Here is a 14,148-nt window from a genome sequence, read left to right as displayed (position 1 = left end):
ATCGAACCCACGACCTCCTGTATACCAGGCGAGGTAGTGAACATCTCCTATCCACCGTGATGATGATGAGAGAGAGAGAGAGACACCACAAACTCGAAGTATACAGCAGCAGGCATTGTCAGGGTCGGGATCGAACCCACGACCTCCTTCATACCAAGCGAGGTAGTGAACATCTCCTAGCCACCGTGATGATGATGAGAGAGAGAGACACGCAAACTCCAAGTAAACAGCAGCAGGCATCGTCAGGGTCTGGATCGAACCCACGACCTCCTTCATACCAAGCGAGGTAGTTAACATCTCCTAGCCACCGTGATGATGATGAGAGAGAGAGACACGCAGACTCCAAGTATACAGCAGCAGGCATCGTCAGGGTCGGGATCTGACCCACGACCTCCTGCATACCAAGCGAGGTAGTTAACATCTCCTAGCCACCGTGATGATGATGAGAGAGAGAGACACGCAAACTCCAAGTAAACAGCAGCAGGCATCGTCAGTGTCGGGAACGAACCCACGACCTCCTTCATACCAGGCGAGGTAGTGAACATCTCCTAGCCACCGCTGCTCCCTGCATCTCGCCGCCCACCTCCCCGCTCCCACCCCCTGCCCACACCCCCTACCCCCCACTGAGTTGCGATGACGATCATGTGCCAGTGCCCCAGGCGAAATACCTCTGAAGTAAATATGCTCGCTCTTCTATTGTACCCGAGCATCGCGTTTAGGTTGCCCTGCGATCCACATTGTAATCGTATTGCCGTCTCTTGTGTGCTGTGTGTGTGCTGTGCCCGTATGCCGTCTTGTGTGTGTGGTCTGTGTGCTGTGTGTGTGCGCTGTGTGTGCTGTGTGTGTGCGCTGTGTGTGTGGTCTGTGTGCTGTGTGTGTGGTCTGTGTGCTGTGTGCTGTGTGTGTGCGCTGTGTGTGTGCTCTGTGCGCTCTGCTGCAGACGGGACGGGGCTATGTGCTGCTGTTCGACGTGCTGCTGGTGGGAGGGGAGGAGAACAGCCTCTACCTGGCTGTCGACCACAGGTCTGTGTGTGTGTGTGTGTAGGCGTGTGTGTGAGCTGAGTGTGTGTGTGTGTGTAGGCGTGTGTGTGTGTGTGTAGGCGTGTGTGTGAGCTGAGTGTGTGTGTGTAGGCATGTGTGTGAGCTGATTGTGTGTGTGTGGTGCAGTGTAAAAAGCATTACCACGAGAGAGACAATGACGGCCGGGCGTGGTACTGGTCACCCACCTCCTCGTGTGCCGTGCCGTTCTTCATAGGTGCTATTCGCGAACAGCACTTGCCCCAACAGTCTGCTAAGCAGGGGTTCTTTGTCTTGTTGTTGTGTGCCCTGAGTGTGTGTTTGTGTATCTGTCTGTGAGTGTGGGGAGCGGTGACACAGTGGTTAGCAGACTTCACTACCAATCCGGTGACCCGAGTCTGATTCCCGCTCACGGCCAACATCGGTGACGATACATTTTCCGAACCTGGAGCCTCCCCTAGGTCGACTCGGCCTCAATGAGTACCTGATGTGATGTGTAAACATCGCCATGGCGGGGGGGGAGACATAGGGTTGCCGGACGTGGTGCTGGCCACCCACCCCGTCGTGTGCCGTGTCGGCCTCCATAGGTGCTACTCGCTAACAGCACTTGCCCCAACAGTCTGTTCAAGGCTATACGGTGGGAACCTTTGTCTTTGTGATTCCGGCAGGGGCAGCCCGGTGCGGAGGGGCGTCCCGGGCTACAAGGACGAGCAGCGCGTGCCGGCGCTGTCCCTGGAGCTCGGCCGTGTGCTCGACATCCAGGCCTCCATCTCCTGGTGCGTCCACCGCCGCCGTCAACACCGTCGTCAGCACCGTCATCATCAACACCGCCACCGTCATCATCAACACCGTCGTCAGCACCGTCATCATCAACACCGCCACCGTCATCATCAACACCGCCACCGTCATCATCAACACCGTCGTCAGCACCGTCCTCATCAACACCGTCGTCAGCACCGTCCTCATCAACACCGTCGTCAGCACCGTCCTCATCATACCGCCACCATCCTCATCAACACCGTCGTCAGCACCGTCCTCATCAACACCGCCACCGTCATCATCAACACCGCCACCGTCATCATCAACACCGCCACCGTCGCCATCGACAACACCGCCACCGTCATTACCATCACCAGCAACAACATCAACACTTACCACCACCTGCCAATACCAATTGCAACAAGGCCACCATTGGCATAAACACCCATCAACGCAAGATGTGCCTCACCTTCAACATCAAAGCCCCTTTCATCATTTGCCTGCCACAAATGAGTCGCAGTATCTTGCTGGTCTCATCAAGGAGCATCAGCCATCATCACGCGCACGCCGTTCATCCTCGTAGCAGCATTGGCCTTTGGCTGACCATCGAACAGAGATGGTCACTGCATAGCGCGTTATCAGATGCGCTTCTGCGGCCGTCTGGAACGCTCTTCCTTCTGATTAGGAAGCCACTGGAGCTGTGATGCACTTTTAAACCATCTAGATTGACAAACTCATTTCTTTATTCATAACACAGCTGTTTTGGGTTAGATCGCGTAAATGCTTAAATGCGTTGTTCAACCCGCCACCACCCGACACAGCCAATTAGCAAGGTTTGTTACGTGAACAGAACGTGCCAGTAATTACAACTACAGTAAAACCTTGGATTGCGAGTAACTTGGTCTGCGAGTGTTTTGCAAGACGAGCAAATTTTTTAAGTAAATATTGATTTGATAAACGAGCGAGGTCTTGCAATACGAGTAGTACGTACAGTATACGCTTTGTCCGCCGAGCGTCACGTGGTCATAACTGATATACGAGTGCTTTGATATACGAGTGCTTTGGATTACAAACACGTTTCCAGAACGAATTATGCTCGCAATCCAAGGTATTACTGTAGCTTCATCAAGCGACGAATCTGGCTGTCGCCTCATGAAGCCAGTTGTAATTCTTGTCAAAACGTCGTACTCATTGTAAATAGATATTGTGGCTTGGCTCTCCAACACACCGGTGTGGCACGTGCTGTTTACGTGACAAACCTTACTAGTTGGCTGTGTCGGATGGTGGCGGGTTTAATGACACATCTATATATTTACGCGATCTAACCCAAAAAATTCTGTATTATGAATGATATTGGTCGCGAAAGTCTACGTGTTAAACTAATTTATTTTCACTACTTTTTGTCTTTAGTTTGTCGTCCTTTCCCCGCACCTCCGATCGGCACGGTTGGCTACGTATGATGCGAAAAAAGTTCAACATACATACTACCCGTAGACTCAACACTGCCCGTAGACTCAACACTGCCCGTAGACTCAACACTGCCCATAGACTCAACACTGCACCATAGACTCAACACTGCCCATAGACTCAGCACTGCCCATAGACTCAACACTGCACCATAGACTCAACACTGCACCATAGACTCAACACTGCCCATAGACTCAACACTGCACCATAGACTCAACACTGCCCATAGACTCAACACTGCCCGTAGACTCAACACTGCCTGTAGACTCAACACTGCACCATAGACTCAACACTGCACCATAGACTCAACACTGCACCATAGACTCAACACTGCACCACAGACTCAACACTGCACCATAGACTCAACACTGCCCATAGACTCAACACTGCCCATAGACTCAACACTGCACCATAGACTCAACACTGCCTGTAGACTCAACACTGCCCATAGACTCAACACTGCACCATAGACTCAACACTGCACCATAGACTCAACACTGCCCATAGACTCAACACTGCCCGTAGACTCAACACTGCCCGTAGACTCAACACTGCCCATAGACTCAACACTGCACCATAGACTCAACACTGCACCACAGACTCAACACTGCCCATAGACTCAACACTGCACCATAGACTCAACACTGCCCATAGACTCAACACTGCCCGTAGACTCAACACTGCCCGTAGACTCAACACTGCCCGTAGACTCAACACTGCACCATAGACTCAACACTGCCCATAGACTCAACACTGCACCATAGACTCAACACTGCACCATAGACTCAACACTGCCCATAGACTCAACACTGCCCGTAGACTCAACACTGCCCATAGACTCAACACTGCACCATAGACTCAACACTGCCCACAGACTCAACACTGCTCCTCTGATTAGCACAGTTGGCTACGTAGGGTGTGAACTTTGTTCGCACCCTACGAAGTTCAACATACATGCGTACACAAGAGTGGCGGGGGATCGTGCAGTGGGTGAGTGATTGAGAGGCTCTCTCTCGACTGAAGTGGCTTCACCCTCCGGCCACAGCTGCCGCTTCACGCGGCGCGGGCGTCCGGGTTCGGCGGGTTGCACTCCGCCCGGCCTTTCCGATCACGACAACAACAACAACTCAACAGCTTTAAATTTCGATTTAAAGCTTTCGTGACTGCAGGGATTCATCTTCTTGGTTCTTTCGGTAAAGTCACGTAGAAGGGAAATAATAAAATAATAAAAATAAAACATAATAAAATAATTCTCACGACGCAAGCAGCCGTCCTCAGGTGAAGCACAGGTCTGTCGGAAAGACAGCGTCTGAATGAACACGCATTCCACAAGTAGTGACTAATCCCATATCTGCATTTCCCATAAATATGATAAATTCCTCTTGATATGCAAATTCCTTTGTCAAGGCGCTCTTCCCCCTCCAACCCAGCTTAAATATACACTGCCAAGCCTGGTGGTGTTCATTCAGACGCTGTCTTTCCGACAGACCTGTTCTTCACCTGAGGGACGGCTGCTTGCGTTGTGGCCGAAACGTCGTGAGAATAATTTTATTATGTTGAATATTTATTATTTAATTATTTCCCTTCTACGTGACTTTACCGAAAGAACCAAGAAGATCAACAGCTTTAGTTTGTTAACGCACCCCTGTGTGTTACAAATGTCTCTGCGCGCACGCGCAGGTGAAGGTACGGACACGGCACTGCAATTGCTCGCTTGCGCCCCTGCTGGCAGATAAGCCTGTACGAGAGAGAGAGAGCCTTTCTTCTTCGAGGGTATTTGGCCTACTCTTCCACACTGCCCAGATGTCTCCTATCTCTTCTATAACCCTTCTCCCTTCCTCCCTCATCTACCCCCCTCACCTACCTACCCTCCTCTCCTCCCTCTCTTCCCCTCCTCATAGCCTCATCTCACTGCCGGATGACATCATTGCCACGACAACGGATGGCAAGCTGCACCATCTGCGCTGGGACGGGTTGACCAATGGGAGGAAGGCGCTCGACCTTTGCACTGTGCCCTTTGCGGTCGACCTCCAGTCGGCTGCCGGTGAGCTCGGCGATGATGCAGGGTTGCGGTGGTTCGCGGGGTCACGGGGTCGCCTGCTTACTGGCATCGTCGCTGAAACCAGCACAGTTGAGAGACCGAGTTCGAGCCCTGGGTCTGGGTGTCCTCCTCTCCATCAACGGGCTCATGATGGCCATGTCACAAGATGGCCTTTAAAGAGGCTCATGAATGCGTGACGTGTGGAGTAAACATCGCCACTGGGGAGACACAGACGGCCGGGCGTGGTACTGGCGACCCACCCCCTCGTGTGCCACGGTACCGGCCTTCATTGGCGCTGCTGCTACTCGCTAACAGCACTTGCCCCGACAGTCTGTTAGAGGCTACACGGGGGACCTTTGTCTTTGTCTCCTTCATAGGTGCTGCTGCTACTCGCTAACAGCATTTGCCCAAACTGTCTGTTAAGGCTACATGGGGGATCTTTGTGTAATAATCCTTCAAGAGACGGCTTCGGAATCGGTCCTTTTATTTCCACTCCACAATACACTTTGCTCACTCACTCTCCGTTGCTGGCAGACAACGGAGAGAGGACAGACCACGCACTAAGTCCCCACCGCGCACGTGGCAACCCCAGCCCCCGTCCGCGCGTGACCCTGCTCTTGTCAGTTTCAGTCTGCTCTCGATCGTTCACCTCCACTCGCTCTTAATCCCTTCGTCACGTGGTTCCCCCAGCCAATCGTTCATGGACAGCTTCGACCATTCTCGATGGTTCCCTGTCAATCCCGGGACCACGCCCCTCATCCGGCTCCCCATTGGCTGGGGCCCCGAATGGCTAGGCCAATCACTCCTGATGACCTGTCGTGATGACGCATGGGCCATGGTCCCTATCTCAACCCTTATTGGCTACAAGCAGGACCGGCAAGCCAATCCCCACGTGAACCCTCTATGGCTGTTATTACATTTGTATTTGGTGTGCGCGTGGAGTATGTGCCGTGTATGCGGTGCGTGTGTAGTGTGTGGTGTGTGCTTGTAGTAGCGAGTTGTTGTCCAGGTGAGAGTCGTGGATCTGAGAGGCGACACGCACACACAGACAGAAGGGTCGCCCGTGTGTGTGTGTGTGTGCGTGTGGAGCATTGTTCACGAGAGGCGGAGCGTCGTGAAAGGTGGTGTGCATCGTGGTGGAGCGTAGTGGTCTAGGGTCTTGTTGGGTGGATTATGGTGGATCATGGTGGAGCGTGGTGGAGTATGGTGGAGTGCGGTGGATCCATGGTGGTTCATGGTGGATAGTGGTGAAGTGTGGTGGATCATGGTGGATCATGTTGGAGTATGGTGGAGTGTGGTGGATAATGGTGGAGTGTGGTGGATCTTGGTGGAGTGTGGTGGATCATGGTGGTTCATGGTGGATCATGGTGGATTGTGGTGGAGCGTGGTGGAGTAACGTGGATCATGGTGGCGTGTGGTGGTTGATGGTGGATCGTGGTGGATCATGGAGGAGTGTGATGGATCACAGTGGAGCAACGTGAAAGGTCTGTTCAGGCTACACGGTGGTGGGACACCCCCCCCTCGTCTTTGTCTCTTCCGCAACCAGGAGCGCCGCTGCCGCCGCGCCCGGTGAGCGTGCGGGACATGGCCTTCTGCCAGACGCTCGGTGGCTTCGCGGTGGTCCTCTCCGACGGCCGCGCCGGCTTCATCACCGCCGCCGACTCCTGCACAGACGTGAGGCATCGCTCGCCCATCCGCTCGCCCATCCGCTCGGTTGTCCGTCCGCGTTCGCTTGACCCGATTGATTATCGCCCGCTCGCCCGGTCGTTGTCGCCCGCTCGCCCACCTGCCCCCGTCCCTGCCCCGCCGGCTCACTTTACCCCAAATCGCTTGCGCGTGCGCTCAACTGCTCGCTTTGTCCGCCGCTGCGATCGTTTGCTTCGTCCGCTTGGTCCGCTCGCTCACTCTCCCGTCAACTGTCCCGTCGACTCTCCCGTCGACTCTCCCGTCGACTCTCTCGTCGACTCTCCCGTCGACTCTCCCGTCGACTCTCCCGTCGACTCTCCCGTCGACTCTCCCGTCGACTCTCCCGTCAACTGTCCCGTCAACTCTCCCGTCGACTGTCCCGTGCGAGCAGCAGGTGCTGGGCGTGTGGGCGCCCGACGTGGCGGACGGGAGCTGTGTGGCCGCCAACAACAAGTACCGCCTGCTCGCCTTCGGCTGCCGCAGGTGACGTCACGGCCCTCGGCCTGGTCTCGTGCCGCCCCCTGGAGGCGTAGTCGTCGTCGTCATAGCAGCAGCCAGAGGTCACAACCAGATACCCGATACCCGTACCCTACCCGATACCCGGCTACCCGTACCCGGCCGGGTACGCGTACGGGTAGCCATTTGCGACTCTGGTGCAGCCGGGTACGGGAAGGCCGTGAGTCACTGGTGAGTCACCGTTTGACACTCATTTTGGGTAGGGTACGGGTAGGTTACGGGTACGGGTAGGGAACGAGTACCTGAACCCGGCCGGGTACGGGTACCCATTTGCGACCCTGGTGCGGCCGGGTACGGGTAAGGAATCAAAATCCGTTTGCGACCTCTGGCAGCAGCCAACCTCCGATTCTGCGTCGGGTCTGTCACCTTGGGGTTCGATCGTCCACGAAGCTCGTGGTCCCAAGGGTCGTTCACCTTGTTGGAAAGACCCAGCGCGGAAGATCCTTGAGTTGGTGGTGGTTTGAATGACGTATTTATAGCTTACGCGGTCGAACCCAAAAAAACCTCGATTCAACATTACTTATCCATGATACAGGTTTTTTTGGGTTAGATCGCGTAAATGTATAAAGTGTCGTTAAACCCACCACCACCCGACACGGCCAATTAGTAAGGTTTGTCACGTGAACGGAACGTGCCAATTCGTTACTAGTACAGCACTAGTGTGTTGGAGAGCAATTTTTACACAACATTTACAGTCTGAGTACGATCTCACCCAAAAAAAACCTATGCTGTGGATATTGGTCGCAACAACCGACGTGTTAAACCAACCTTACTTGAGTGTTGAGTGGTGGTGGTGGTGGCGGTGGTTGGTTTTGTACGACGCATTCATATATTTACGCAATCTGACCCCAAAAACAAAAACCTTGATTATATGGAAGGTTGGTGGGGGGGGTCACTTTTGTGTATGTGCGTGCTGCAGTGGCTGCGTGCTGGTCTACGCCATGGACACGGTCGCCGGGGCGCTGCAACTGTCCCATCGGCTGGAGCTCACGGCCAAAGACTACCCCGGTGAGAAAGGGGGCGAAAAGTGTATTGGTTTAGCCATGTTTGTTTGTTGTAGTACAGAGTTAGACTGATGGCCTTAATCTAAGCTGTCTTGTGGTGGTTGTTGTTGTTGTTGTTTGACTTGCATCCCACTAAGATTTTTGCACACAGCGTTGGTGTACGGTGATTTTTTTCTGCAATATTTTTCTGTCTTTTCTTGGATTTTCTGTTTGCACTTAGTCACATAGTCACTTTAAGATGTTTTCTTGTTCATGTTTTAGTTTTTTGTTTGTTGCGGTTGCACCCGATTCAAGAGCCGAATGGCTCACAGGGCTATACCTAATAAATGAACTTCAACTTGAACCGTGCCTGACGGCCTGTGGGTCCACTTGGGGCCATGGAATCAAGAATCAGATTTTTAAAAAACTGAAACTGGAAACCAGAGGTGGAATCCGATGCGCTAATAAAGCCCTTAAGTCATCGTAGACCCGAGTTCGAGTTCCCGCTCTAGGCCAACACCTAAACCGGTCCTGGGCCTCCCCTGGGACGAATCGGCCTCGAATGAGTAACCTGGTGCAGTGCATAGTAGAACATTGCCACTGGGGGAGACCAAGGCAGCCGGTCGGCCATTGTGCCACCCATCCACCTACGCCCTCGTGTGCCGTGCCGGCCTTCACAGCTGCTGCCGCTCGCTCACAGCACTCGCTCGAACAATCTGTTAAGACTCTACAGGGGATCTTTGTCTTTGTGCGGTTGTGGCGATGGCTGCCTCAGATGAGGCCACTGCGGCCGGGCGTGGTGCTGACCACCCACAGCCTCTCGTGTGCCACAGTGCCAACCTAGCTGCTGCTGCTGCTCGCTTTAACAGCACTTGCCCCCAACAGCCTGTTAAAGCTATACGGGGGGGGGGGGAATCTTTGTCTTTGTGCGGCTGTGGTGGCGGTGGTGGTGGCGGTGGTGGCGGTGGTGGCGGTGGTGGTGGTGGCGGTGGTGGCGGACGGAACAGACATGTGCAAGCGGACGGGCGCCGTGCAGAACGTGCGCTGGAGTCCCGACTGGACGGTGCTCGTGCTGAGCTGGGAGCGCGGAGGCCTCTCGGCGTGGAGCGCCTTTGGAGCGCCGCTGCTGTGCACCCTCGCTGCCGACTTCGGGTGGGCTTCCCGGCATCACTTCCCGCACCGCCAGCACTACCAGCAGCACCACCAGCAGCACCACCAGCAGCACTACCAGCACTACCAACAGCACTACCAGCACTGTTACCATCACCAGCAGCACCAGCATCACTACCATCACAACTAGCACTACCAATAGCACTACCAGCACTGTTACCATTACCAACACCACTACCAGCACCACCTCCAGCACCACAACCAGCACCACCAGCAGCACTACTAGCACTGTTATCATTACCAGCACCACCACCAGCACTACCAGCAGCACCTCCACCAGCATTAACAGCACTGTTACCATTACCAGTACCACCAGCACTACCATCACAATTAAATCCATCGGCAATACTGACAAAGTCACTGCTTTTGACGATAGCAATGTTCATGGTGTTTGCGATGTTGATAATGGTGGTCCTGGTTGTGGTGATGTGGGGAGTGGTGGTGCAGCGGTTAGCGCGCTGTGCTACGAACACAGCGACCCGAAATTGGTTCCCGCTCATGGCCAACACGGGTGACGATTATCTGAACCGGTCCTGGGCCTCCCCTAGGTCAACTCAGCCTAAAATGAGTACCTGTTGTGGTGCTGGCCACCCACCCCCTCTGGCGCCGTACCAGCCTTCATCAGTGCGACTCGCTAACAACACTTGCCCCAACAGTCTGTTAATGCTACACGGGGGATCTTTGTCTTCATCTTTGGTGGTGGTGGTGGTGGTGATGATGCTCGTGTTTGTGTCTGGTAGATTCCATCCCGATGGAAGCCGGAAAGAACCATTAAAAATCAGCTCTATGGTGAGTCTTTAGACATGGTCAACGCAAGCCACAACAACTTTAGGGCTCCCTGGTGGCAAGATGTTAAATACCTCGCGTGGTCTACAGGAGGTCATGGGTTCGATCCCGACCCTGACAATGCCTGCTGCTGTATATTTGGAGTTTGCGTGTCTCTCATCATCATCATCACGGTGGCTAGGAGATGTTAACTACCTCGCGTGGTATACAGGAGGTCATGGGTTCGATCCCGACCCTGACAATGCCTACTGTATATTTGGAGTTTGCGTGTCTCTTATCATAATCACGGTGGCTAGGAGATGTTAACTACCTCGCCTGGTGTACAGGAGGTCATGGGTTCGATCCCGACCCTGACAATGCCTGCTGCTGCTGTATATTTGGAGTTTGCATGTCTCTTATCATCATCATCACAGTGGCTAGGAGATGTTAACTACCTCGCCTGGTGTACAGGAGGTCATGGGTTCGATCCCGACCCTGACAATGCCTGCTGCTGCTGTATATTTGGAGTTTGCGTGTCTCTTATCATCATCATCACAGTGGCTAGGAGATGTTAACTACCTCGCCTGGTATACAGGAGGTCATGGGTTCGATCCCGACCCTGACAATGCCTGCTGCTGCTGCATATTTGGAGTTTGCGTGTCTCTTATCATCATCATCACAGTGGCTAGGAGATGTTAACTACCTCGCCTGGTATACAGGAGGTCGTGGGTTCGATCCCGACCCTGACAATGCCTGCTGCTGTATATTTGGAGTTTGCGTGTCTCTTATCATAATCACGGTGGCTAGGAGATGTTAACTACCTCGCCTGGTATACAGGAGGTCATGGGTTCGATCCCGACCCTGACAATGCCTGCTGCTGTATATTTGGAGTTTGCGTGTCTCTTATCATAATCACGGTGGCTAGGAGATGTTAACTACTTCGCCTGGTATACAGGAGGTCGTGGGTTCGATCCCGACCCTGACAATGCCTGCTGCTGTATATTTGGAGTTTGCGTGTCTCTTATCATAATCACGGTGGCTAGGAGATGTTAACTACCTCGCCTGGTATACAGGAGGTCATGGGTTCGATCCCGACCCTGACAATGCCTGCTGCTGCTGTATATTTGGAGTTTGCGTGTCTCTCTTCCTGTGGTCGCGTGGATTTTTCCCTCCACATTTAGAATTGACGCGCGCTCAGAGTATTTGGCTGCTATAAATTTCCACGTGACGATGAGCCGCTTCGTGGAGATATCATTTGTGATAGCCAGATCGCTTCTGAAAAAGAGCTATTATAGCTCAGTAGGCCTTATCTGTTAAAAATGATGATGATGATGTTGCTGATGATGATGTTGCTGATGATGATGTTGCTGATGATGATGTTGCTGATGATGATGTTGCTGATGATGATGTTGCTGATGATGATGTTGCTGATGATGATGTTGCTGATGATGATGACGATGTTGCCGATGACGGCGATCTTGCAGAGCTGGGGCCCTGAGGGTTACACCCTGTGGGTGCTCACGCCGCCCCCTGACGCAGGAAGTGACGTCAGCGACGGGGCAGGAAGTAAAGAGGATTGTGGGTACCAGGCGGAGCTGCTGATCCTGCACTTTGTGAAGAGTGCGCTGGCCCTGCACCCGTGTGTGGTGAGTCACAGTCGTCACCTTGTCGCTGTCGTCATTGTCGTCATAAGCCAAAACTTTTTTTTAACTATATCATTATCATCATCATCATCTCGTGGGAATTTATATCAGCGGCCTCGTAACTCAAAAACGCGTTGATTCTGTAAATGTGGAGGGGGGAAACACGGGAGGATCTCGGAGGGAAAAAAATCCGCGCGACCACGGGGAGAGAGAGAGAGACCTTACCTGGTAAAAAAAAAAAATGTGTTTTAAATAGTTGAAATTCTGCCCCCTCCCCTACCTATCCACAACCCACCTCTCCCCACCCCCCACCTTTCTTCCCCCATTCCCCTCCCCCCACCAAAGAGCAATCAGGAGCAGGTGTTGCTGCAGGGCGACGATCGGCTCTACCTGAGCTGTGGAGAGCCCCCCACGTCCAGGCCTCACACTCCGAGCCCCCCCTTCCTGCTGGGACACAGACACTGGCACATAGTGCAGGTGAGGGGGGGTGGACGCCATCCACTACACCGCCACTACGCTCCACCTTTCACGTCGCTCCACCGTGATCCACCATGCTACACAATGATGCTCCAACTTTCACGTCGCTCCACCATGCTCCACCGTGAACCATGACACCCCACCATGATCCAACACCTTTCAACCACGCTCCACCATGATCCACCATACTCCACGTGAACCACCACAATCCAATCTACATGAACGTGGACCACTACGATGCACCACCTTTCACGACGCTCTGCCTCTCGTGAACGAAGTTCCACACGCACACAGACCCCACAACCGTCTGTTTGAAGGCTGTAACGGGCGACCCTTCTTGTCTGTGCGTGCGTGTCGCCTCTCAGATCCACAACTCTTACCTGGACAACAACTGGCCCATTCGGGTGAGTGGCTACTATAAGCATGCACCACGCACTACACACACCCCACACACTCGCACCGCATACACACACCGCATACACACCACACACACACACCACACCAACACCACATGCACCAACGCACCGCATACACCACACGCACCACACACTACACACACCACACTACACACACCACACACTACACACACCACACATGTGCACCGCATACACACCACGCACCACACACCATACACTACACACACCACACATGTGCACCGCATACACACCACGCACCATACACTACACACACCACACATGTGCACCGCATACACACCACGCACCACACACCATACACTACACACACCACACATGTGCACCGCATACACCACATGCACCACACACACCATACACTACACACACCACACATGTGCACCGCATACACCACACGAACCGCACACACCACACACCACACACTACACACACCACACATGTGCACCGCATACACCACACGCACCGCAAACGCACCGCAGGGTCCCCCGTATTGCCTTCCTTAACAGACTGTTGTTAGCGAGCAGCACTTGTGAACGCCATCGGCACACGCACCACACACGCGCACCACCACACTGTCCACGCGCACCACACACACACACGCACCACACACGCGCACCACACACACACACGCACCACACACACGCACCACACTGTCCACGCGCACCACACACACGCACCACACTGTCCACGCGCACCACACACACACACGCACCACACACGCGCACCACACACACACACGCACCACACACACGCACCACACTGTCCACGTGCACCACACACACGCACCACACTGTCCACGCGCACCACACACGTGCACCACACTGTCCACGCGCACCACACACGCACCACACCACACAATCCACGCGCACCACACACACACACACGCACCACACACGCGCACCACCACACCACACTGTCCACGCGCACCACACACCAGACCACACAATCCACGCGCACCACACACACACACGCACCACATCTCTGTTGTGCTATGCCGCAAGATTTTCTATGCCGTGAGACTGCGTCGGTGCCGTGTGGTAACGCCGTGCCGTGGTGACAGCACGCCGCTATGGACGCCCAGGGCCAGTGCGTGGCCGTGTCGGGCCGTGCCGGCCTCGCCCACTACTCGCTCTACACCCGCAAGTGGAAGCTCTTCGGCAACATCACCCAGGTTAGCCTCGCTGCCACGGTAA

At 54.1% G+C, this 14,148-nt stretch overlaps 1 protein-coding gene across 1 annotated transcript in view; it reads left to right on the top strand.

The window, feature by feature from the left end:
• RIC1 (RIC1 partner of RAB6A GEF complex) overlaps positions 1 to 14,148 on the top strand; it is a 54,603-nt gene that overhangs the window by 21,152 nt on the left and 19,303 nt on the right. Inside the window, 12 exon segments of the mRNA XM_078883800.1 lie at positions 941 to 1,023; positions 1,686 to 1,793; positions 5,145 to 5,287; positions 6,831 to 6,958; positions 7,362 to 7,453; positions 8,406 to 8,494; positions 9,477 to 9,621; positions 10,380 to 10,428; positions 11,889 to 12,050; positions 12,393 to 12,524; positions 12,890 to 12,928; positions 14,016 to 14,126. Of these exon segments, the coding sequence (XP_078739926.1) occupies positions 941 to 1,023; positions 1,686 to 1,793; positions 5,145 to 5,287; positions 6,831 to 6,958; positions 7,362 to 7,453; positions 8,406 to 8,494; positions 9,477 to 9,621; positions 10,380 to 10,428; positions 11,889 to 12,050; positions 12,393 to 12,524; positions 12,890 to 12,928; positions 14,016 to 14,126 (1,281 nt within the window).

Source organism: Lampetra fluviatilis, chromosome 3 (assembly GCF_964198595.1).
Source record: "Lampetra fluviatilis chromosome 3, kcLamFluv1.1, whole genome shotgun sequence".
In the NCBI taxonomy this organism is placed as follows: domain Eukaryota; kingdom Metazoa; phylum Chordata; class Hyperoartia; order Petromyzontiformes; family Petromyzontidae; genus Lampetra; species Lampetra fluviatilis.
The sequence above is the reverse complement of the archived record's forward strand: the minus strand, read 5'-3'. Positions and strand labels throughout refer to the sequence as shown.